Source organism: Aotus nancymaae, unplaced genomic scaffold (genome assembly GCF_030222135.1).
Source record: "Aotus nancymaae isolate 86718 unplaced genomic scaffold, 86718_ANA_hifiasm-v0.15.2.pri h1tg000030l, whole genome shotgun sequence".
Classification (NCBI taxonomy): Eukaryota; Metazoa; Chordata; class Mammalia; order Primates; family Aotidae; genus Aotus; species Aotus nancymaae.
This window is the reverse complement of record NW_026988443.1, coordinates 37326280-37353266: the sequence shown is the minus strand read 5'-3', so window position 1 is coordinate 37353266 and position 26987 is coordinate 37326280. Positions and strand designations below refer to the sequence as shown.

General features: G+C 41.3%; 1 protein-coding gene across 2 annotated transcripts in view; it reads right to left on the bottom strand.

Moving 5' to 3' along the window:
• Window positions 1–26987, bottom strand: part of CDH13 (cadherin 13) — a 1193479-nt gene that overhangs the window by 953846 nt on the left and 212646 nt on the right. For both annotated transcript variants that reach the window (XM_012466156.2, XM_012466155.2), the window contains exon 2: window positions 7834–7945. In XM_012466156.2, coding sequence (XP_012321579.1) covers window positions 7834–7945 — 112 coding nt within the window. The remainder of the gene's footprint in view (window positions 1–7833; window positions 7946–26987) is intronic.

The window sequence follows — 26987 nt, the reverse complement described above, 5'->3', positions numbered from 1 at the left end:
GCTATAAGGATGCCCAAAAATGAGAAAGCAACTTTGGAACTGGGTAACAGGCAGAGGCTGGAACAGTGTGAAGGGCTCAAAGGAAGACAGGAAGATGTGGGAAAGTTTGGCACATCCTAGGGACTTGTAAAATGACTTTGACCAAAATGCTGATAGTAATATGGACAATGCAGTCAAGGCTGATATGGTCTTAGATGGAGATGAGGACTTGTTGGGAACTGGAATAGAAGTGATTCTTGCTTTGCTTTAGCAAAGAGACTGGCGGCATTTTGCCCCTGCCCTAGGGATGTGCAGAACTTTGAACTTGAGAGAGGCAATTAAGGTATCTGGCAGAAGAAATTTCTAAGCAGCGAAGCATTTGAGCATGACATGGGTGCTCTTAAAAGCATTCAGCTTTACATATTCACAAAAAGATGATTTGAAATTGGAACTTCTGTTTAAAAGGGAAGCAGAGCATAAATGTTTGGAAAATTTGCAGCCTGAAGATGCAATAGAAAAGAAAAAAACACTTTCTGAGGAGAAATTCAAGCCAGCTGCAGAAATTTGCATAAGTAACACGGAGCCAAATGTTAATTGCCAAGACAATGGTGGTGGGGGTGGAGGGGGGCTGGTAAGAGGGAGATGTCTCCAGGCCATGTTAGAGGTCTTCAAGGCAGCCCCTCCTATCACCAAGGCCTAAGTCCTAGGAGGAAAAAATGGTCTCATATGCCAGGCCCAGGGCTTTGCCACTTTTTACAGTCTTGGGACTTGGTGCCCTGCATTTCAGCCCATGGCTAAAGAGGGTCAAAATGTAGTTTAGGCTACTGCTTCAGAGGGTGTGTGCCTCAAGCCTTGTTAGATAACACATGTGTTGGGCCTACAGGTGCACAAAAATCAAGAACTAAGGTGTGGGAACCTCCGCCTAGATTTCAGAGGATGTATGTAAACACCTGGATGTTCAGGTAGAAGTTTGCTGCAGGGGCAGAGCCCTCATGGAGAACTTCTGTCAGGGCAGTGCAGAAGGGAAATGTGGGACTGAAGCCCTCACACAGAGTCCTCACTGGAGCACTGCCTAGTGGAGTTGTAAGAACAGGGCCACCGTCCTCCAAACCCCAGAATGGTAGGTCCACTGACAGCTTGCACTGTGCTTCTGGAAAATCGATAGACACTCAATGCCAGTCCATGAAAGCAGCTGGGAGGGAGGCTGTATCCTGCAAAGTCACAGGGGTGGAGCTGCCCAAGACTGTGGGAACCAACGTCTTACATCAGCATGACCTGGATGTAAGACATGGAGTCAAAGGAGATTATTTCAGAGCTTGAAGATGTGTCTGTTCCTGCTGGATTTTGGACTTGCATGGGGCCTGTAGACACTTTCGTTTGGCCAATTTTTTGCATTTGGAATGAGTATATTTACTCAATGTTTGTACCTCCACTGTATCCAGGAAGCAACTAACTTGCTTTTAATTTTACAGGTTTGTAGATGAAAGGGACTTGCCTTGTCTCAGTTGAGATTTCGTACTTGGATTTTCAGGTTAATGCTGTAATGAATTAAGGCTTTGGGGAACTGTTGGGAAAATGTGATTGGTTTAGAAATGTGAAAGGGACATGAGATTTGAGAGGAACCAGGAGCAGAATAATATGGTCTGGCTCTGTGTTACCACCAAAATCTCATCTTGAATTGCAATCCCCTTAAGTCCCACAATCCTCACCTGTCAAGGGAGAGACCAGGTTGAGGTAATTAAATCATGGAGGTGGTTTTCTCCATGCTGTTCTCATGCTAGTAAGTGAGTTCTCATGAGAACTGACAGTTTTATAAGGGGCTCTTCCCCCTTATCTCAGCACTTCTCCTTCCTGCCACCTTGTGAAAAATGGGTTTTGCTTCCTCTTTGCTTTCTGCCATGATTATTAGTTTCCTGAGGCCTTACCTCAGCCATGCTGAACTATAAGTCAATTAAACCTCTTTTCTTTATAAATTGCCCAGTCTGAGGCAGTTCTTTATAGAAGTATGAAAATAGACTACACAGCTCCTAACATGCATATGCTTGTCACATTACCTAGAAACACTCACTCTCTTTTGTCAACATTGGCATGTGGCCCTTCATGAAAAAGTCTCCTAAGAACTATCCCTGCCTCTTTGGAAACATTAACATATTAAAATTTCAGAAAAATATCAGAAAAGTCAAGAGTAAAAAGGGTGACATCAACCTAATGCCTTAGATCAATGGTTTCCACAAAAGTGAGGTAAATAAGAATGTTTTTTACATTTTTCACAAAGCAAAATTTACTCAAAGAACTGACTTTTCTTCTGTAACTAGTCTTTACTCTTTTTATGTTTGTTTTTGATGCCAGGTGACCTTTTAAAAGAAAAGCCTGGCAAAAGTAAATGGCGGTAGTATTTTTCCCTCCCTTCATTTACTTACATTTTTACAATTCATACCCAGGCATAGCAACATTTCTTTAAAATATACTCTCATCAATCTAAAATTTAAAAAAATTACTGGTCCATGAAGTTCAAATGCACTAGAATCATGGCTTTAGTTGCTTCTTCATCTCTTCATATTTTTAATGGCCAGAATGATTTTTCTTCAAAATTTCAGATGGCCATTATAAGAAAAGTGGATCTAGCTAAGGTCTATGAATAAAAGTAAAGATAATTAATAACAATAGAAACAGCAATAATAAGAATGACAATAATACTCAGCAGCTTCCATTTATTTGTGACTATGTTCTAAGCATGTTTTCCATTAGTTGATGCATCAGCTCTAGAAGCAGGGACTGCCATTATTCTTCTTACAGAGATGAGATAATTCAAACTTGGAGGATTCAAATAACTCACTCATGGCCACGGAGCTAATATATGACTGTGTGCACATTTGAACTCTAGTTAATATGAGTTTAAAACTCTGTGATCTTAACCACAGTATTGTAATCATTTGGAGGAAGCAACTGGAGCCCATCTTCACTAGAACCATCAGTACGTGCTGTCCCTCCCCTAGTGTTTCTAACAGGGCACAGGGAGAGAAGTTTCTAGTGTTTCTAGGAAGTTAATTCTGTTCAGTGGGAAGATTTCTCTACTAAGGAGAGCAGGACATAGTCACAGGTGCATGACCTTGCTCTCCTGCTTAAACTGACCAACTTCATCATATGTAGGCCCTGGTTGCTCTGAGACAGCTGGCTCCTTTGTGGTCTATTTCTGTCTCTATGTCTCTTTCTGACATAGGCAGCATCATTTCGTTAGGATCTTTGTACAGACTGTGATCATGCATCAATACCCATGTGTTCTTCTATGTGCGCCAGCCTCCTTCACAGTTAGGTTGGCTGTATGACTAGATCTTATAATAGAATGTGAGCAGAAATGATACATGGCCACTTTGGGGCTGAGGTAGGTAAGCATCTGCAGTGACCTCCCCCTACTCTTTCTTATCCTCCTGTCTGCCAGCTCAGTGATAAAAGCTAGAAGCTACAAGATAGCAGTACCAAGTTGAAAGTAGCCTGGGACAACAAGTTCCTTCATAGAGGGCAACCACTGGGAGGAGATTTACCCAGGAGAGCAGCCCAACTGCATCCACATGATCTGAGTGAGAAATAACTTTCATTGTGTTAAGTCATTGGGGTTGTTTGACCCTATGGCTTCGCTGAGCCTGCTCTGGTTAATGTAGGTTCTTTACTAAACATGTGAGGCAAGTTGTATTGTAGGTAAACTTAGCTGCTGTGATTTCTATCTGTTTATCTATGTGTCTATGTGTGCGGGTAGGTGGTCTAAGAGAAGTGACCCATAAAGAATGAACAAGGGTGAAAAAAAGTACAGTTGTAATAATGGCTAGGTGGCCAATGGGGGTCTCCTTTCTGGACACCAAAGGCTGGACTCATCCCCTACTAATAGAGGCTGGCGGTCAAGGGTATGGTTTCTCCTAATGAGCTCAATGACTACATATTCCTCCATTTGCTGGAAAAAAATATCTGTCTGAGCTGATGGTAGCAAAGCAGAATATTCTGTTTTATAATTTTGTAGAATGTAGGACAGTCAGGTTTTATCACTTGGCATCTTCCCAACTCAGCTAGGTGGCTGGTCAGTTGTGCAAGACAGCTATTCTTCTAAGACTGGGGATCTTCTGTTCCGGGTGTCAAGATGTAACCAAGGTTGCTGTCCAATTCTGGCGGTACCAAGATGTCAGCTCCCAGAGTCACACAATTGTCATGTTTGGGGAAAAGCAAGAGCTACCATGCTGGGCAATTTGAGGGAGCTGTGTGCACCTGGCCTCTAGAAAACCCCTCCCATAAACTTTTTACAGATTCCTTTCTGAGTTCAAAGACCTTAAATGGATGCCTGCTTTCTGAGTTGTTGCCTTCTAAGCTGACTTCTCCTTTTTTCTTGTACTTCTCATTGAAAAATGGGAAGAATCACGTTTTCCAAGATAAACTTTCAAGACTGAGATGAAGCCAAGAAAGTTTTACCCAAGTTATCACGAGTTGGGGGCTTTGCATTATTCTCTGAAAGATGCAACAAAGAGCCCCCCTGGTTACGTGAGAAGAAATAGCTGAATGCTATGTTTTGATCCCAGCAGCTTGTTGAAAAATGGCTTTTTTAAGACTAAAGCAAGTTTAGTTAGTGGAAAGGAAAGTAGAATAAAGAGTGATTCAGATGTGAAGGAAATAAAAGGCTTTAGAACAACTGAGAGAAAGATGTATCAGAGATAACAGTGAATAAAATATTAGGGAAATAAAAGGAGTGGAGGTGACCATTAGTAACAGTTAAAGTAGAAAAAGATAAGTCATTGAAAATTGAGGAGGAAGATGAAAAAGGATGAAAGGAAATATTACTGTCTGAACAAAGATAGCAGGAAGCCATCCACAGAATAAACATTCCCCATAACCTGCTAAAAGCTGAACACAGAACTGGATGAATACAAGTCCAGGGTAGGGGTAAATATACTATGTCTGTCAGGCAAAGAGACAGCACTTTCAGACAACTTTAAAGAAGAGTGAAGAGAATAGACATAAATTGATTCATTATGCTATGCTTACACCCTCTGCAACCAAAAGTTCCCAATGATTCATAACCAAAGCTCTTAAATATTGCAAAGATAAAGGAATATAAAGTTCAAATGTCATGAGCAGGGCACTGACATGCTACTAGTTTTCTTATTGTGTACAACATTGACCTATATTCATATGACACTAAAATATCCCTAACCATTTCTTGGATCTTTGGTATGGAATGATCCAGGAAATGGTAATCTAAGCATTTTAGATGTTTTGGTTCTGTTTGGTTCTTTTCATTTTTCATTCAGATTTAGCCTTGTACCAGGAGAGTCTTCAATTCGATAGCACATACAAGTAATTAGGTTCTTAATTAACCACATTTTTCAGAGATAGAAGGGTTTTGTTTTGCATTATAAGACATACATGAAATAATCTGAGAATGAGAGAGACAGAGATCGAGAGAGAGAGAAAGAGAGGGAGAGAGGTAGAGAGACTAGCTTAAAATATTGGTTGGTTAGGTATAAAAATTCATTCAACATGTGGAAATAAAGCAAAGCACTGCTTGTACTTCTGGAAATCCAGATTTTCCTAAGTTATTTTCAATAGGGATTCTCAAGACTATGACAAACTTCTTCCTCATTTAGCCACAATTAACCTTACCTGTAGTCTCTACACTCATAATATATTCATTGCTTTGAGATGAACTTGACAGTCCCTAACCAGATCTGCTCTGTATTCTCTGTTACTCTAGTAATATATGTGGACATATGGTTTCACTGAGAGGGACTAATCAAATTTTGCTGACCCAACAATTCATACACAAACATAAAAATTTAAGTGTCCTCAATTCTCATATCACTGACTTTTTAAAAATGTGTTATCATTGATAATCAACCTAGTCCCATTTAGCATTTCCTAGCTTACCCAGAACCAACAACCATAACCCACTTAATTACTTAGGGGATTAAAGCGTGCACACATGCACGCGCGCGCGCACACACACACACACACACAAACTGTGATACTGGAAGGTACAGTATGGCCTACTTTAAATTAAAAAAAGATCCCCCAAAGTATGATTGTTTCCAGCTTCTCAGCAGTGAATTAATAGCTGTTTGGTATGGTGAAGATTACAGAAGCAATCACATTTATAGGTCTACTTTGCATACCAACTCTATTAATTTCCATACTCAGGGTGGCTTCGCATTTCCAAGCATGTTAACATAGATGCCATTTGGGATAATCACTTGGAAAAAAAAAATAAAAGGAAGATAGAGGAAGAGAGGAGAGGAGAGCCAGAAAAGTGGTTCTCACAAATCAAGTTCTATTTGAAATATACTGATTCAGATAAATACAAAAATGAAAAGACAAATGAGGATTTCTGATGGCCTGACCCAGGAGTCACACTCAGAGATCAAATTAGCAGGAAATCACATATTGGAATTCACTTATTGTGCCAGCCCTGCACCTTGTCATTACAGACTCTAATTATTGAAATGATTTCATTGGCGTCATTTTATCAGGAGGTGCATGGGCTTCACCTTGGACAGCTCCCTTGATGCTCAACAGTGCATCTTCATTATTGCGTTCCTTTTGACTCTTAGAGTGTGTCCCAGCCTCACCGAATGATCCAGTCAAGTGTGCTATTTTATTTCTTCATTTCTTTCCTTTAAACTTCCCAGCCACATAGTATAAGACTAACGGAAATTAGCTAGTGTGGAAGGCAAACCTGAGACAATAAGGGCCAATGTGGAATCACCTTCCTTGAAAAGACCTTGGAGAATCTGATCAGTTTATGTTATTTTATTCTTTTTTTTTTGAGACTATCTCACTCTGTCACCCAGGCTAGAGTGCAGTGGTACGATCTCAGCTCACTGCATCCTCCACCTCCCAGGTTCAAGTGATTCTCCTACCTGAGTCTCCCGAATAGCTGGGATTATAGGTATGTGCCACCATGCCCAGCTAAGTTTTGTATATTTAGTAGAGACAGGGTTTCACCAGGTTGCCCAGACTGGTCTCGAACTCCTGACCTCAAGCCATCTATCTTCCCTGGCCTTCCAAAGTGCTGGGATTACAGGCATTAGCCATCATGTCCGGCTGCATCTGATCAGTTTAGATCAATTGTTTCCATATTCTTCATTTCCAATCAGTAAGCAAGGCACTCAAGAGCCCACAATTAAATGGCTATTTGTGTGCCATCAAATTTAAATTCTATTCTGCTAAAACTGTACTTGTTATGCATTTAGCAATGTACCCAAACACTTCTTAAAGACAAAATAATATAATATTGACATTAAAAATAGAAAGAGATCATAACCACAGATATGAGGGATGCATATTTTAGATAAATCAATTGGAATTTGAGAGGATTTGAGTTTAATCCATAGAATAACTAGTGAAGGTTTAGAATCTTTCTAAAGACCATCTTACTCGTCTTAAGAATAAGAGTTTTTGATTCTTATGTCTAAAAATCCACAGAAGCCGATGTCATGCTCTTACCATTATTTTGATCTAATGCTATGTATGAGAAACTATAGGTAGAATGGCAATCGGCAAGAAGGCAATGATTTTGCTCCTGGGGGTCTGCCCAGGGGAAATGAATTTCATTTCCTTTGCACAATGTAGAACTCTCATTGGAGGCTGACAGCACCCTTTTCTGGGAACAGTCTGGAAATACTTACTGATGATAAAATACTAAAAAGAGATGTATATCACCCTATTAAAACCTCTAAATTGGCCAGGCCCTAATTCAAGAACTTCCACCTGGGTCAAGCAGTGACATAAGAAAAATAATCAGAAAACGCTTAGTTTAGGAAATACCACATCAAATATGAGAATAGTTTAAAAGCATCTTTGAGTGTCATTGCTTACAGTTTAGAATTGACTGGTCCTCAATGAATTCAGCTGGCTGATTGATGTGGAACACTTTCTGCTGAAATCCAGGAGTGCAGTCCAAATCTTCTGCAGATGTTAGCAGCAGCACCTGAGAAAACCAAAGCCAGCAATATTTTAATAGCGGCTTATGTGTTTGCCCTGCTAACTTTCACCAAATCTACAACTTTTAGAAATAAGCTGAGGTTCTGATTTCATTTCCCAAATGAAGAGGTAAGTTGATACTTTTCCAGTGGCTGCCAACAATTCTTTTTGGCATTGAGATTTGGAGAACACGCAAATGGGAACAGCTGCTGCAGTTTCCATTAAGTTGCAGTTAAAGAAATAACTTCATCAGATTTTTACACCTGCTACGATTCTCACCGTGGTTTCCATGTGTGAAATTATATTACAGAAACTGTCAATTTTCCATGATGTCTAAGCTAAAACCAACTTCATTTTTATACAAGCAAAGAAGCATTGTCATCTATGAAGAGGAGAACAGAGAAAATGAAACTATTCTGTTGGAATTTACTTCTAAAAGGAATCCAGGGTCTTTTAAACCTTCACTGTGGCCCAATATGGCGGCCATGAGCCACCAGTGGCTACTGAGTACTTTAAAAGTTGTAGGTCTGACATTGACATGTTGTAAGTATAAAATGCAAATTGGATTTCGATGTCTAAATAAGGAAAAGAATGTAAAATGGTTAATAATTTTATATTAATTACATGTTGAAATGACAATATTTTACATATGGAGCTAACCATACGTTATTAAAATTAATTCTACCAGTTTCTTATTCCTTTTGTACATTTGGCTTCTAGGAAACTTAAAACGTACAATTGCTTTCAAAGGTGCAGTTTTGTCTTTGCAGATGCTTGAGACACTTCATCTAATGGTCAAAAAATTAGGTTATATGATTTGGAAAATACTGTATGGAACATATGTGATTCTCTCCAAGGCATGGTGTAACTTAGTGAAATAAGAAACGGTCTTAAGGTTTAGCAGGCAAAGACTATAAGCTCATAAAAGCAGGGATTACCTCTCCCCACCACCAACCACCATTTCTACTGAGCATCTACCACACACACTGGGACAGAGAAGAGGCTCCATGACACTTAACAAATGAAAGCTACCATTTTTGAGCCATTATTATTTGGCCATCACTGTGCTAAACTCGTCATATGCATAAGCTATGAAATATGTACCATTATAAGCTATATTTTACAGAAGATGAACCTGAAATTCTAGAAAGATTAACAAGCTTGCCCAAGATCATACAGTTAGAATGGGTGGAGTCCATATCTGAATCTAGGTTCAAGTGTCCTGAAAGGCACTTTCTTAGAGAGCCCTGCCCATTCCCCTCAGACCTGCTGTGTCGGTGTGCAAGACTTTGCTTTTTTTGTTTGTTTTTGGCTGAGATATGCCTCTAAAACTTGTAGAAGGGTATTTTATCTGAGCATGGTGGCAGAAGAGAGTATTTGGAAATTAACATCCCGGGAGTGGCCCTTAACCAATAATTGATGGGGAATGGTGTGCAAATACCCCAGCTCCCTCACCCCTCTGGTGAGATGACTTGGAGGTATGCATTTTTTATCCCAGTTTCCACCTGGGACTGGCCAATGTCTATCAGAGTATCTGGCTTGATAACTCACATTCATTACCTGCCATCTCTTCCTTGACTTATTTCCTCATTTCCTCTCGGTATTTTTCTATTTTTTTAACTTGATTTATTTATTTATTTTTTTGACACTGGATCTTGCTGTGTTGCCCAGGCTGGAGTGCAATCATGGCTCACTGCAGCCTCAAACTCCTGGGCTCAAGCAATAATCCTCCCACCTTAGCCTCCCAAGTAGCTGAAACTACAGGCACTTGCCACCATGTCCAGCTAATTTTTCTATTTTTTTTGGAGTGAGGAGGTTTCACTGTGTCACCCAGGCTGCTCTCAAACTCCTGAGCTCAAGCGATCCACCCACCTCGGCCTCCCAGAGTGCCAAGATTACAAGCGTGAGCCACTGCACCCAGCTAGCATTTTTCTTAAACCAACCTCTGCCATCACTCAAATTGGTTGCATTCAAATCCTCGACTCTGTGTCTGTTTCTTAGAAAACAAAACTTCAACATCAGACCTCAAAGTCCTAACTACTGCACACAGAGAGTTGAAGAAAATTCATTATCATCCCTACCAGAGCACTCAAAGGAGTGTCAAAAGGTTGCAAGCTGTGGAACCAGAGCTTCTCTCTAAATACCAGCCCTCTGAAGTGCACTGAACCCCAAAGAAGGAGAGCAAGAATCAATCTCAGGAGGTTCACCATGTGGCTGGCCTGAGCAACATCAGAGAAATTGAAGTGGGGGAGTCATCACCCTGACTAACATCATCACCCTCAAATCTAAGGGAAAAGAATGCTGTAGTCTGCCATCTGTACAGTTCTGCTTGTGAATCATGGATTCTCTTGTCTTGAGAGCAGGCTCTGGTTAGATCACCCTGGAAGCAATCATAATGCTGGCATCCCAAGTGGCACATACACAGAATGCAGATCCAGGAGTCAGAAAAATCTGCTGGTGATTTTGCAAGCAGAAAATCTATAACTGGCCAACATTAATTCAGTTAAATAGCAAATGGTCAAGGGTCACCTCCAAACACCCAGTGCCTACAATTATGCGTTAACCTTCTAACTGGCTAATTCTGCTCTCAGCTCCCAGACCAGGAAACTGGATATCCCATAGGAAGTAAAGAAGGTGAAATTTCTCCTGGAATCCTGAGCATAAAAAGTCAGGACTGAGAGAAAGCACAGTTAGTGGTGAGAAACAGTACTCCGTGGATGACCTGTGTTCTCCATCTTTGTCTATCTGTGGCTCAGTCTCTGAGATTACTTGGCAAGGCCTATCCAGGATTCCTCTAGAGTTACAAAAAATAAACAAATAAATCTATCTTTTTCAGTTGCTGATTCTTAGGGAAATGGGGAGTGGTAGGAGAACTTCCAAAGGCACAGTTTTATCTTTACAAATTCTTGGGACACTTCACCTACTAGACAAAATTAAAGTTAAATGATTTATAACATAAAGGTACACAGTATACTCCTAGGCCAGGGGTGACTTAGTGAGGTAAGAACTAGTCAAATCACTCATTCATTCACTCACTCCTCATGCATCACTCATTCACTTATTCACAAACATCTACTAGACTCCTGGGATTCAGTGAGGAAGTTGCTACACATCCAAAGCAATGACAAAAGTGCTACACAGAATAAGTAGTCGACAATTGTTAAATATAATTATGGTCTCAAAAAGAAGAGAGGCATTAACAAATCATAATTTAAGTGATTCACCAAGATTAGAATTTAACTTAAAAGGAAAATACAGATCTCTTTGGGAGCATGTAAAAGTTGGGGTATAGGGAATTCTAACTTCATCTAGGGCATCAAGGAAAGCAAAACCACAAAAGAGACATTTCTACTGGGATCTCAAAGACGGTTAAGAATTATCACTGGTCATTAGAGAAATGCAAATCAAAACCACACTGAGATACCATCTCACACCAGTTAGAATGGCAATCATTACAAAATCTGGAGACAACAGATGCTGGAGAGGATGTGGAGAAATAGGAACACTCTTACACAGTTGGTGGGAGTGTATATTAGTTCAACCATTGTGGAAGACAGTGTGGCGATTTCTCAAGGATCTAGAAATAGAAATTCCATTTGATCCTGCAATCCCATTACTGGGTATATACCCAAAGAACTATAAATCATTCTACTATAAAGATACATGCACATGTATGTTCATTGCAGCCCTATGTACAATACCAAAGACCTGGAACCAACCCAAATGCCCATCAGTGATAGACTGGACAAAGAAAATGTGCCTGTTGTGTTACCTTTGTAGAACACCAAGCATCCTTTAAAGAGACAGATCTCTGAGCTCAGAGATCTGTCTTCCATGCAAGAGCCACTGACCTAAATTTATGCACAGAAAGCAAATTCTTAAGTCACATTCTTCATACCTGGTTCTCTTTTCAGCTTCCATTTATTTGCTGCGGTACAGAACTTTCTATCTCAACAAGAAAGGGTTTATGTTTATCCTAACAGGTACTGATTTAAGAATATAGCCAACTTTGGAGTTTGCTTCCAAAGGAAGGATTTTTTCTTTTTCTCTCTCAGACTGTGAGTTGCCAAATGGCAGCATATGGGATGGATGTGGCCAGCAGATGTGGTTAGTTTAGCCAGAGAAGTCTGTCATCAACTTAAATTATCATGTTATGTAGAGTGCACCTCTCCAAGCTTTCCTTCTCAGCACCACTCCGTTACTGTTCCTGCTCACTCAATTCAGGTAAACACTAGCCTGGACATCTACACATTTGAGTTGGAAAACTTTGCTTTAGACTTTGCAAATAGCTCTCTGAGCTATAAGAACTGTCATTGAGATTAGTCTCTGGCTACTTGTCACAAAAGGAGCTATACCTGGTGCTACTGGCTCCATTACAACAATTTTAGCTGTGGGATTAAGCACCGGCCAACAGAATAAGGGTGGAAGGGTTCACACTTCTTCTAGACATGCCCTCTGAATGTCCTGTGTGATAGATTCTCTTCTCCCGAGGTGGAATTAAGGATTCCCGAGGTGGCAAAGTCATCCAACAGAAAGAGCCCAGAAATCAATCAATGCACAGAAGACAGTTACTCAGGACAGCTACCCCTCAAGACACATCCATGCAACCCTGGGCAAAGTCACTGAGATTTGGCATTGTTACAGCAGGTGACTGTACATTACACATCGATGGAACAAGGGCAGAAAAGTCTTTGATACCACTGACATCACAGATATGTCTCAGAGGTCAGTAAGAAATATCAGGACTGAAGAAAAATATGACACAACTGTCTCCAAAGCAGCCACAAATAAAGAGAGAAACTTCCTGCCACAAGTAATTATCTCATCAGGCTGGGAACACTCTCAGGTTGTATCCCGTCTTAAGTCAGCTCCAAAAAGGATTTTCCAAACAAACACCCTTGTGTCTCTGGGATCTTTGTTGTTTTCCTTTCTTCAACTCTTTATGCTTTTTTGCCATTAGTGTGGATGGACAGTTACTTTTTCCCTGCCACAAAACACCTCTGGTTTACTCTTGTTAAAGTCAGTGTACTGACACCAGTTGGGAGGGTCTTAGATTTGTGGGGAAGAAAGGATACTGCCTCTGACTTGCAGGATGCAAACATACCATAGCAATGTATTTTGATTGATTCATTGATTGAGTTCAGAGTCCTGGAAGGCTTTATAAAGGCACACGGCCTACAGGAAAGGTATGGAGCAATGTAGCATTCCGGGACATGTGCATGCACACATACACACGCACACACACACGTACACACATGTGCATGTACTCACTGCCTGTATAAACTCACTTCACCCACAATCCTGCTGAGTCTGATCTCCTTAAAATGTTTCTGGGGTTTACAGCCCCAGGAACACAGAACACCTGACACCTTCTTGGTCATTAAGGTCAGAGACACTTACATATGAGTTTGTAGTTCTTGGGGAGGTAAAAGGAGTGACTACTTTTAGTTTGGTAGGTGGTATTGTTGCTTTCATACGTAATTTGAAACCAACATCCAAGACGTTATTTCTAAAGGATGGTACCCAACATATTCTCCTCAAACTATAAATAGGGAAGCTGCACGTACAGGCATCTCTGAGAGACAGTGCAGGTTCAGTTCCAGACCCCAGCAATAAAACACATGACAATAAAGTGAGTCACATGAACTTTTTAGCTTCCCAGTGTGTATAAAAGTTGTGTTTACACTATAATGCAGTCTATTAAGTATGCAATAGCATTATTTCTAAAAACAATGTACATACCTTAATTTAAAAATACTTTATTACTAAAAAATGCTAATGATCATCTGAGCCTTCAGCAAGTGGCCATCTTTTTACTGGTGAGGGTCTTGCCTCCTTTTTGATGGCTGCTGACTGATCAAGGTGGTGGTTATGAAGACTTGGGAAGCTATGGCAATTTCTTAAAATAAGAAAACAATGAAGTTTGCCCCATCTATTGACTTTTCCATTTGTGAAAATTTCTCTGTAGCATGTAATGCTACTAAGTAGTATTTAATCCAGAGGAGAACTTTTTTCGAAATTGAAATAAGTCTTCTCAAGGCCTGTCACTGCTTTATCAACTTAGTTTAGGTACAATTCTAAATCTTTTATTGTCATTTCAACAATGCTCACAGCATCTTCACCAGGATTAGATTCCATCTCAAGAAACCACTTTCCTTGCCCATCCATAAGAAGCAACTCCTCATCCTTTCACATTTTATCATGAGCTTGCAGCAATTCAGTCACATATTCAAGCTCCACTTCTAATTCTAGTTCTCTTGCAGTTCTGACCACATCTGCAGTTTCTTCCACTACTGAAGTCTTGAACCCCTCAAAGTCATCCATGAGGACTGCAATCAGCTTCTTCTAAACTCCAGTTATTTTTGATATTTTAACCTCTTCCCATGAGTCACAAATATTCTTAGTGGCATCTAGAATGGTGAATCCTTTTCAGCAGGTTTTCTATTCATTTTGCCCTGATCCATCAGAGGAATCACTATCTTTAGCAGTTGTAGCCTTACAAAATGTATTTCTTTAATAATAAGACTTGAAAGTCAATATTTCTTCTTGATTCATGGGCTGCAAAATGGATGTTATATTAGCAGGCGTGAAAACAACCTTAATCTCCTTATACATCTCCATCAAAACTCTTGGATGACCAGGTGCATCATCAATGAGCAGTAACTCTCAACAGTGGGCTTCAAATATTGACTAAACCATGTTGTAAACAGATGTGCTGTCATTTAGGCTTCATTGTGCCATTTGTAGAGCATAGGCAGAGTAGATTTAGCATAATTCTTAAGGGCCCTAGGATGCTTGCAATGGTGAATGAGCATTGGCTTCACCTTCAGGTCACCAGATGCATTAGTCCCAAACAAAAGAGTGTGCTTGTCCTTTACTTCTTCACTCTAACTACGAAAGTCCTAGATGGGATCTTCATCCAATATAAGAATGTTTCAACTACATAGAAAATTTGTTTTTTAAGGTATCCACCTTCATCAATGATCTTAGCTAGATCTTCAGGATGACTTGCTGCAGTTTCTATATCGGCACTTGCTGCTTCATCTCACACTTTTTTCTTTTTTTTTTTTTTTTTGAGATGAAGTCTCGCTGTGTCACCAAGCTGGAGTACAGTGGCACCATCTTGGCTCACTGCAACAACTCCCTGGGTGCAAGTGATTCTCCTGCCTTAGTCTCCTGAGTAGCTGGAATTACAGGCACGCACCACCATGCCTAGATAGTTTTTGTATTTTTAGTAGAGACGGGTTTCACCATGTTGGCCAGGATGGTCTTTGTCTCCTGACCTCATGATCCACCCACCTCGACCTCCCAAAATTCTGGGGTTACAGGTGTGAGCAAATGCGCCCAGCCTTCACCTCACACTTCTACGGTTTCTTTCCCTAAACATCATGCACCAAACTCTGCTAACTTCCAGCTTTTCTTCTGTAGTTTCCACACCTCTCTCAGTCTTCCGAGAATTAAAAGGAGTTAAGGCTTTGCTTGGGATTAGGCTTTGGCTTAAGGGAATGTTGTGGCTGGTTTGATCATCTATTCAGTCCACTAAAACTTTCTCCATGTCAGCAATAAGGCTGTCTTACTTTCTTATCACTCATGTGTTCAGTGGAGTAGCACTTTTAATTTCCTTCAGGAACTTTTCCTTTGCATTCACAACTTTACTAACTGGCACAAGAAACCTAACTTACAGCCTGTCTCAGCTTTTGACATGCCTTCCTCATTTAACTTAATCATTTCTAGGTTTAATTTAAAATGAGAGACGTGCAATTCCTCCTTTCTGTTGAACACTTAGAGGCAAAGAAAGTGCTTTATTGTAGGCTTATTCATTGGCGTAACTTGACTCTTGCTGTGTTTCAGGGAACAGGGAGGTTGAAAGAGAAGGACACAGATGGGTAAAGGGCCAGTTGGTGGAACAATCAGAGCACACACTTATCAGTTAAGTTTGCCATCTTAATATGGGCACAGTTTGTGATGCTGCCCCCCAAAAAAATCACAATAGAAACATCAAAGATCACTGATCAGAGATCACCAAAACAGATAAAGTAATAATGAAAAAAATAAAGAAACTGGAAGAATTACCAAAACGTGAGACAGAGACACAAAGCGAGCACATACTGCTGGAAAAACAGCACCAATAAACTTGTTCAATGCAGAGCTGTCAAGGCGAAAGTTGATCCTACAAATTGGGTCATTCTTGTTATACCCAACTAAAATAAAGTTAAGAAGCCAGGGAAAAAACACACTAGAGACACAAAGCATTGCTCGAAGAATGTAATTCTCTGCAAGCCTGGCTGCTATAACCTGAAACCAGTTTTATCTGTAGCTTCAAGACAATTTGCTGCAACTCCAGGACTAATTTTCTCACTGATGTCGCTCACCACCTGAAGCTTGCCAGCTTCCCAGAACCTTACTGGTGCCAACGAACTTTCTCAAAGAGCAACACATAACATTTCTCATCGTTACAAAACCTCCAACTTTCTTTGTTCTTTGAACATACCAAAGACCATCTAATCTGCATAAATGCCCCAAACTGCAAGTCTTTCTTCCCAAATAAAACGCTAAATTTAGAGATTCATCTCTACATTTTTATTTTGACTGAAACACCACAAATCTTCAATTTGTAAAACATAAAATATCTGTGAAGTACAGAAAAAAGTGAAGTACAATAAAACAAGGAAACAATATAACAAGGAAAAGCATGGGGCAAAAGGCTAAAACTAACCTAAGTCTGAACTCCGGCTGTGTGGTCATTTCTCTGGCTTTTGGCAAATTAATTCAGAGTGAATGGCCTTCACATGCTCTTTGGTAGAGAAACTGTCGCTGGGAGGCTTCAATGAGATAATGCAAACAGAACAGACAATAGTCCCCTAAAGATGTCCTCATCCTATTCCCGAGAGCCTGTGAATATGCTAGATTACATGGCAAAGGGTAATTAAGGTGGGCAATCAGCTAACATTAAAATAGCATGCTTATTCTGGATTACATAATCACATAGACCCAACATTATCACAAGTGTCTTTGAAAATGAAAGAAACGGAAAAAAACATGATGATGATGGTGAGGGCAGAGTGATGTGGTGTGAGATGAACTTAACCTCCCATAGCTGACTTTGAAGATGGAAGAAGGGGTCCCAAGCCAAGGAATGTGGGTGGCGTCTAGAAACCAGAGATGGCAGAAAGGGGATTCTTCCCAAGAGACTCCAGAAAGGAATGCATCACTGCCAACACCTTGATTTTAGTCCAGTGAAGCCCGCTGTGAACTTCTGACATTCAGAACTGTATTTAAGTTGCTAAATTTGTGGTCATTTGTTACACCAGCCATTGGGAACTGATGCAGTCTACTTCAGCCTGGCCCCACAAGAGACACTCGGAAAACATGGGTTTCTTTTACTTGGTATTTTAACATGTAAATATAATTTCGGAAAACCAATGAAGAGGGCAAAACAGGAGTTACAAAGAAAGGAGTAGCAGAGGAATTTGAGAGAGGGCAGGAAAGGTAGGGAGAATGAGGGAGGGTCATGGCTTTGGAATGCTTTGACAAGGCTATCGGAGTCAGCATGTGGCAATGGCTGTCCTAAGTGCTCCTCTCCTGAACATAAATAGGCAATGTCTCTCACATTTTATTTTACTTTATTTTATTTTGCTGTTGTTTTAGTAATTGTCTCTTTCAAGTTATGGGACATTTTGATCATCCATGATGACAGCATTAGGTTCATTTTACAATTGATTTTCTTAGTTAACATTTAACATTTCTGTTATCTGCTGGGCTCTGGCCTAGATACTAGAGATGGAAAAATGAATAAAACCATTAAAAACTTATTATCTAGAAGGAAAGGCAGACACATGGACACATAATAAACTATAACGTATGTGCCTATACATTGGGAATCAGTTAGAAAGTAGTTCAGAGTACAGATTCCCGAGCTAGACTGACTGGGTCCAAATCCCAACATTTCCAGTTAGTTTCTATGTGACCCTGAGCAATCACTTAACTTCTCTATGCCTTAGCTTCCTCGTTTGCAAAACAAAACTAATAATTGTGTCTACTCCCATTGGTTGTAGGAGTCAATGAGTTAACACAAATCAAATGTTTCAGAAGAGAAACTGGCTCACAGTAGATGTTATGTGTTTATTATTTATATTGATATCTGATATATATTCATTATATTAAGTATATATTAATATTATAGTTATACTAATATAGAAGGTATGTATAAAGTATTGTGGAAATAAAAAAAAGGAAAAACATGTTTTTGGGATGAAAATAAGGACTAGGACTATGTCACAGACAAGGACATATTAGAAAGATGATTGAAACTTTTCAAGTGCCAACATATAAGAACGAATGTTCCGTGCAGAACTTTGGTCAGTTCAAACACCATAGCATGCCAGTTCAGGAAACATGGAGCCATTTGGCAGAAATAATCTCTGGGTTGTTTTCCACATTATTTGAAGGTGTTTTGTCTCAAAATAGGACTGATGCATGCCCTCCTTCAGTTTGGATAAAACAGAGCCAAGAACACTTCACTCAATGAAATCACGATTTTTGTCTACATGGAATTAATTCTTTACCATTAAGATTCCAGGATTAAGGGGCCGGGCGCAATGGCTCACGCCTATAATCCCAGCACTTTGGGAGGCCGAGACGGGTGGATCATGAGGTCAAGAGATTGAGACCATCCTGGTCAACATGGTGAAACCCCGTCGCTACTAAAAATACAAAAATTAGCTGAGCATGGTGGTGCACGCCTGTAGTCCCAGCTACTCAGGAGGCTGAGGCAGGAGAATTCCTTGAACCCAGGAGATGGAGGTTGCAGTGAGCCGAGATCGCGCCATTGTACTCCAGCCTGGGTAACAAGAGCAAAACTCCATCTCAAAAAAAAAAAAAAAAAGATTCGAGGATTAAGAAACTGGGCTCACTTGGAAAACCTAAAAGGAAAAATACAGTTTTGTGGCCGAGGGTGGTGGCGCACACCTGTAATCCCAGCACTTTGGGAGGCAGAGGTGGGCAGATCATGAAGTCAACAAATCAAGACCATCCTGGTCAACATGGTAAAACCCTGTCTCTAGTAAAAACAAAAAATTAACAGGGCATGCAAAAAATTAGCAAGGAGGCTGAGGCAGGAGAATCACTTCAACCTAGGAGGCAAAGGTTGCAGTGAGCCAAGATCACAGCACTGAACTCTAGCCTGGTGATAGAGCAAGACTTCATCTGAAAAAAGCAACAGGCCGGGCATGGTGGCTCACACCTGTATTCCCAGCACTTTGGGAGGATGAAGTGGGTGGATTGCCTGAGCTCAGGAGGTCGAGACCAGCCTGGGCAACACGGTGAAACCCTATCTCTACTAAAATACAAAAAATTATCCAGGCGTGGCAGCGTGCACCTGTAGTTCCAGCTACTTGGGAGACTGAGGCAGGAAAAATGCAAGAACCTGGGAGGAGGAGGTTCCAGAGAGCCGAGATCACACCACTACACTCCATCCTGCACGGCAGAACGAGACTCTGTCTCAAAAAAAAAAAAGAAAAGAAAAGAAAAATACAGTTCTGTAAGAATTTGTTAGTGCACTGGGAACGCTTGGCTTGCTGGCTGGCCCTCAGTAGAAACCAGAGGATGTGCCTGGTCAGGGTTTGTGGTATTTGCATACACTTATGAATTTTTTTGTAATTAAATTAGTGAAGTCAAATGCCAAATAAGACCTACTTTCCTTAAGTCAAACAAAGGAGCCCCTATATGACGTACTCTTGGGTGGGCCTTAGTAATCCCAGGGAGTTCGATTCAGAAAATAATGAATGCCTACCATGTGCCAGGCACTGGGACACTTGTTTGGTCCACACCAAAAGACCCTGAATCCACAGAGACAACAGATGGGAAACTTAGTAAATGAATAGGTCTGGAATTTGAGGGTTCAGCCCAATGGAGGATGCGGCTGGTGGCTGCGGCCAATACCTCTGCCAACCTCTGATCTCAGTCACTGCTGCAGTAAGTTTCCCAAGAAGTCAGGCTTGCCCCTTACGGTGCCCTCAGTCTCTGCATTCTGCGTTGGCACTTTCTCCTACACTGCAGGAGCTTGGTTCATGTGAGGAAAAGCAGAGCTAGGAAAGGAGGGGAGTTAATGCTCCTTCGGACAGCCCTCAATGCATCGGAAAGGACAGCTGGCTGAATGCTCCCACCTGCCTTCTTGCAGACAGACATGTCTGAGAGTCATTCCCTGTACGTCAGGTCCTTGTGGAGTGACCCCTGGCTGTTTATGGCAGTGTTCTCAAGGATTGCTTAATACACTGGTTCTTTCTCCTCTCCTGTCTCTTCATCTTTCCCTACTCCTGCTTCATGGATCAGATCACCTCCCAAAGAAAACTACTGTACCTGGTTCTCATCTCAGGCTCTGATTTCAGGAAAACATGCCCCCATATATCAATTTCACGTCACTGCTGTAACAAAGTAATGCTATCAGAGGGACTTAAAAATACTTTATCACCTTACAGTTCTAAAGTCAGAAGCTACAGGGCTGAACACTTTCAGGAGAATCTGTTTTCTCCAGCTAGGCCATCTACATCCTTTAGTTCACAGCCTCCTTCCTCTTTCAAGCCCGCAGCATGGCATCTTCTCATCTGTTTCTCACTGTCTCTCTTCTTCCATCACATTGTCTTCTGTTTTTAACTCTGGCTCCTCCTACTTCCCTTGCATAAGCTTGTGATTACATCATGCTCATCTGAGTAATACAGGTAACCTTCACACATTCTGAAAATTAGGATGTGGACTTGTTAGGGGACCATTACTCAGCCTATTACAGCCCATGAAAAGCCTATAGGAGGGAAGGGTAAGTTCTATAAATACAGCTATAGTACAAAATATCCATGAGGGAGTCATTCCATGATCACCCACATTCCTGGCAATATTTACCTGTGAAATCAGGAAAGCCTAAACAAAGACCTCATTGATAGTGAATAGTCACATATCCAGACCTAGTGTTGTGTCAATTGAACAATTAGACAATGAACTTTTCTTGCCTAGAAATAATTATCAGATCCTACTTGGCCTCGCTGTGAAGTGGAACATTTTATTCCAACTGTGCAACTCTCAACACTTTCTTCTCAGCCAGACTTTAGACAAGATGTCAGATTTGTCATCACATGAGAAGGTTTTTATTAATTATCTTTCAGAAGCAAAGTCCTTTTTGTAATTTACTTTTTCACACCAGAAAAATTCTTCTATTGAACTAAAATGTCTATCTCGTTAAGCTGTTTTTTTTTCTGCTAAAGTTTCTCACTCTGAAAAGTTCTAGAAGAAAAGAAACAAATCAAGCACAAATTGGTGTGGAAGGCAAGGAATTGATTGTGTTAAGCAGAATGCCATGTATCTTCCCCTGAGTTGCAGTGTATGAATATGCATCTTTTCTTTAAAATCTAACTGCCTAACAGACAGTTAAGATGTTTCCCTGAACGTTCATACAAACATTTGACCATCCTAAATTAGAAGAAATTTAAACAATTGCTCAATGAATGCCAATTTGTATTCATATTCTTAAGGACTTAATTCGTATTCTTAAGGACTCATTCACTGATGCGAGTAGCATCTACTGAGTACCTACTGTGTGTCAGTGCCAAGACAATATGCGAAAATTAGTAAGGCTAGTTCCCTATCTTTAAGAAACACAGACCATAATAGGAAAGACTGACAAGCTAACACCTTCTTTAAAAGCACAATTTTAAAAGTTTAAGGATGGAGTTAGTAATCTAATACAGGGATGCCCCAATCTCCAGGCCACGGATGGGTATCCCTCTGCAGCCTGTTAGGAACCAGGCTACACAGCAAGAGATGAGTGGCAGGCTGGTGAGCGAAGCTTCGTCCGTATATACAGCTGCTCCCCAGCACCTGCATGACCATCTGAGCTCCGCCTCCTGTGAGACCAGCAATAGCATTAGAGTCTCACCGAAGCACAAACCCTATCGTGAACTGCACATGTGCAGGATCTAAGCTGCACCCTCCTTCTGAGAACCTAATGCCTGATGACCTGTCACTGTCTCCCAGCACCCCAGAGGGGACTGCCTAGTAGCAGGAAAACAAGCCCAGGGCTCCCACTGACTCTACACTATGGTGAGCGCTATAACTATTTCATTATACATTATAAAGTAATAATAATAATAGAAATAAGGTGTACAATGAATGTAATGTGCTTGAATCACCCCAAATCATCCCTCCCCCATGGTCCCTGGTCCATGGAAAAACTGTCTTCCATGAAACCAGTCCCTGCTGCCAAAAAGGTTGGGGACCGCAGATCTAATAAAAACAGCAAAACGGAGAGCAGAACTGAGTCCTCAGCGAGGGGTGAGTAAGGTCACGGAGAAAGCGCTGTTCTAGACACCTCCCGTTTAGCTGATTTTACCTGTGTACCCTTATATGTTAAACAAATAAACAGCTGTGCAGTGTGAAGAACCACAAATGAGGGTAGGCCTCGAGCTCTCAAGGACTCGAAATTCAAGGACTACCATCATTTGTCATCCTCAAACTCTCTTTGGTTACTACTCAGGACTCAGATGTCCCAAGACTGAGCTATCCTGATGATTAAAAAAATTCCTTGTCTTTGATAACTTTTTAAAAGGCAAGAATTTTTGAGAAGATAGGAATTAGAAAGAAAGTAATTTAATATGTAACTTTTCTTCTGCTTTTTATTTCTAGAGTAGCATGCAAGATATATACAATATATATCATATTATATATAATGTCTAAGTAGAATGCAAGGCAGGCTCAGATTTCAAGGGAGAAATACAGGGAAGGAGGGAATTCTTCTAGCAGCGAGGGGTATCTGAGGGTATCCTAGTAAGTGTTTAACGACCACCTCTCCAAGAAAGAAATGCTTGATTTGTGACTTTTGACAATGTCCAGAGGGTAAATGTTCCCATCATGGCTAACTTCAAGCTACCAACGTGAAATAACTGGATACTGAGTTGTGGAGAGCTGGGTACAACTGTCTTTCATGAGTTAAGCAGCTCCAGCCCAGAACTAGGTATTCCAGTTCCTATTTCTACGTCATTTGGATTAACAACTTTCCTGAATTTTTGTAGGACCTTCACGAACATAAGCCATCATACCACTGTACCACAAAGTAGAGCTTTCCTCTTTCCCAGAGTGACATTTTGTAATAAGGGAGACGGTTACCCTATGCATGAGTTAAAACAGCCTGGGAAACCCTTCTAGTAATGGAGCAAAATGGGCCACCACAATTTTGGTTTTATAGTAAGAGAAAATGCAATGAATCCTTAATCATGGCTGTGTGTTATTTAAATATTGCTTTTGATGTTTTATCCAAAGTCCCAGCTCAAATGATCAGAGATAATCCTGCCTCCTGACGTAATTAGGGAGCTGCTGCTTTGCTAAGCTAGAGGATAATCAATTTGACCTTGAAAGTTTGTCTATAGTGCCACACTCCTGTTCAGAACACAGACATGTCAGCCACACTAGTTTCTCCTGTAATAGTTAAACGCCAGCCACAGGCTTTGTTCCAAGGGCAAGCATGCACTAACAGAGAGGCTGCAAAAGATGATGGCCGGCAGGTCCCATATGGCCAGGGTATCTGTTAGACGGCCTTTAGCTCATAGAAGCTGCCATTCAAATATCAAGGATTTTTACCAAGTGTCTGCATTTGGGACAGCCATGACCTTTGAGTCAAACAGGGCAACACTGCAGATGATGAGGATGACCTCCTGATGGACAGGCCTCATCTCTAGATGCCCACAGGCCACGCATCCCATGTGTCCCAGCAACAAGTACCATTTGCCTTCCGTCATCGCAGTTGTGCTGTTCTTTGCCTTATATTCAACTAAAAGTGATTTCTGGTTTGTATTTGTGTCTTTATACAGCTGTTTCTTATACCCAAGCCTCCCCACTCATTGACATTAACTTTCTGACCTTGCCAAGCACCTGAGTTTCCACCCTTCATCTGCTAACACTCGTAGGAAAAGAGTCTCCCCTGAATGGTTGCGGAGAAGTCATTTGTGGTACAATGAAAGTGCCACCACCATTAAAATATCTCTAGTTATCTTCCTAAAGCGGCTTCCATATTTAATGTCTTCTTGATTCTAAGTTATATTTTTCTTTTCTTTTTTTTTTGAGACAGAGTCTCGCTCTCTCACCCAGGCTGGAGTGCAGTGGTACAATTTCAGCTCACTGCAACCTCTGCCTTCCAAGTTTAAGCAGTTCTCCTGCCTCAGCCTCCTGAGTAGCTGGGATTACAGGCATGGACCACTATTCCCGGCCAAGTTTTTTTTTTTCTTTCCACAGCACCAGGCCCCACCTCTTTAGCCCACTCGTTCAAAGACAGAGAAATTTTAGGGCAATAAAGGTGGCTTCATGTTGGTCTCCCCAGACTTAGGACATCCCTTCTGTCAGTTTCACCACAGTATCAAAACATCACCCTTTTCTCTAACCTCCTAAACCTGCTTGCCACTAAAAGCAAGCAAAATTGGTATATCTTGATACAGATTCAGTCATAAGCCCTCCTATTATCATTATAGTATTAACTTTCAGTGTGGGGAAGGGGATCTCTTCTTCTCATCAAGCAAAACTTTGTCAGGTTTTGAACTAAAAAGAAAAAAATCATCTGAGCTGAAACAGTTTGAAGGAACATAACTTTTTCTTCTCATGTCTGTTTGAGTCCAGAAGTTCAATTACCTGAAATTTCATGAGTCAGTCCTTTGGATATTTTCAACCCAAGCTGGATTAATGTAATATTTCAAAGTGTCTGCTAATCCTGCTGCTCTTTCAAAGTCAGTCTGATTTTTCTTGCGGAAAAATTGAGTACCTCTCCCATAGTAGAACTTGGAAAAGAAGGGATCATCTTCAAAAATTATGCAGTGTAAAATATGGTAACATGAAGAGCCTCTACAGTAGGTGTGGGGACTACACTAGAGTCTCCTTGGCTTGTCAAACATCAGCTACAGACTTTATTTCAAGGGCAAAAAAGCTCTAGCAGAGAGGTGCACATGGTGATGGCCACAGACCCCATCTGGCCCCTGTATTTATTAGTTGGCCGGCAAAGCCATTGTCCAAGTTGGAGGTGCTGAGGGCCAGAATGAAGGTGGTTGGAGGAGGAACAATGAGGGGAAGTAGGGCTGGATTCGAGCTAGAAAGATTGATCATCCTGGTTTCCTGGGACTGTCCCGCTTTCCATTTTAGAAGTCCCATATCCCCGGAAACCCTGCAGTGCCAGGTATCTGAATCCCAGCAGGAAATTGATGGCACACTCAAATTGAGCTATATGAGAAGAGATAGATGCAGGAACTAGTAAAAGTATAGTCAGAGTCAAGGAGAAGGCGCCCACAGCATAAAGCAACATGCCAGTAAGAAAGGGGCACCTTTCCCACATCTAAGCCTACAGAGCCGGGGAAGGAACAATTTCCAGACCCAACAGAAACAGCTACATGGAGGGGGCTCCCTGAAAAGAACTTTAACCCCCAATGGAAGGACACGGCAGCCTGCAGAGACTTATTCTCCGCTCTCCCTCTGAGCTCTTGCCCCAGTCCTCCATTGGCAAAACCATGGACTGGCAAATCACAGCCCATAGGCCACATCTTAGCCTGCTGCCTGTTTTTGTAAACAGTTTCACTGGAACATAATCATGCTCATTGGTTTACCTGTTGTCTATTTCTGCTTTCATGCTACAATGGCAGAGCTCAGTAGCTGTCCAGAGACTGGATGGCCTGCAAAGCCCAATATTTATTATCTGGCTCTTTCAGAAAAAGTTTGCAGACTCGTGGGCTGAGCCCACTGGAAGACAGAGGGCCAGGACCTTTATATAAGGCCAGAGCAAGGTGAAGTAAGCCAAAGAATGAGCCTGGAGGGGCCAATGAAGTGACCCATCACACTCCTTAGCTAGGACATCAATCACAGAACTAGAGAAGTACTGGGACAACCTAGGCCAAAAAGGTGAAAACAGAGGTCCCCACAGTGACTCTCAGTGTAAACAAAACGATGAACTTCTTAAGCAGCCCTCTGTGAACCAGGTTTTTGAATTTGGCTCATGCAGAGACGGCACAATTGTGGAAAGATGAGATTTGAGAAGCCCAGAAGCACTGAGCGTCTTCACGATATTACTATTATTTTGGTGAATTTCTCTGTAAGTTCAGTATTTTCTGAAAAATTTTTTCAACATTCAGAGACAATACTTTAAATCAATAAACAGGAAGCTTTGTATTCCTGGGGGCTTTGTTTATTCTTTGGGACAGAGAACAATGAATATAGTAATTGCCAATATCCACGTGGCAAATACTGAGGACCTACCACCTGTCCATCCCTATAGTGGATGCTAGTGATAACACAGTAAACAGGACGGGCATATTCTTCTGCCAGAAAAATATATCCTCCCTCTAGTGGAGGAGATACCCATGAACAAGAATAAAATAAGGACAAAGGATAACTTTAGAATGACAATTCTATTAGAGAAATTAGTGGTGGGGAACAGGCAAGCATCCCTCAGTTCTGGGAAACAGGCAGGCATCTGCAACGAAAAGGGTGATGACTCGGTCACGGGGAACTCGGGGGAAGACCTTTCAGAGCAGAGCCTGCAGCTAGCACAAAGGTAAAGCTTTGCTGCCAGGATCCGTGGGGTGATGGGAGGAGTGGCAGGGTGGTTAATGAGTAGTACTGGGGATGAAGCCAGAGAATGAGTAGGGGCATTATGACCTCTAGTCCCGTGCAGAAAAGGTTACAAAGCAGATTGGGGGCTGCAATGTTGGAAAGGCCTGCTTGAAAGGTTGGTCCTTGGGGGGCATCTGGGAACTTGGGTTTGGAGAGTATTCCCACGCCCATAACTGAAAAGAGCGGCTGGAAGTGGCTAATATTTGTAAGAACTATTTGGTTTATGCTGAACTCTTGCTTTCCTTCTGGGAGTCAGGAATGTTGCCATGTATCAGGCAGACGGTGCCTATGTGACCAGCTTGACCAGCTTCCAGTAAAAACCCAGGGCACTGTGCTGAGAAACACTGCAAAGGAGAAAGGACTTACAGAGTGCCCACATAAACCGGTAACGAGTAACATGTAAACAAGGAACAACAAACTGC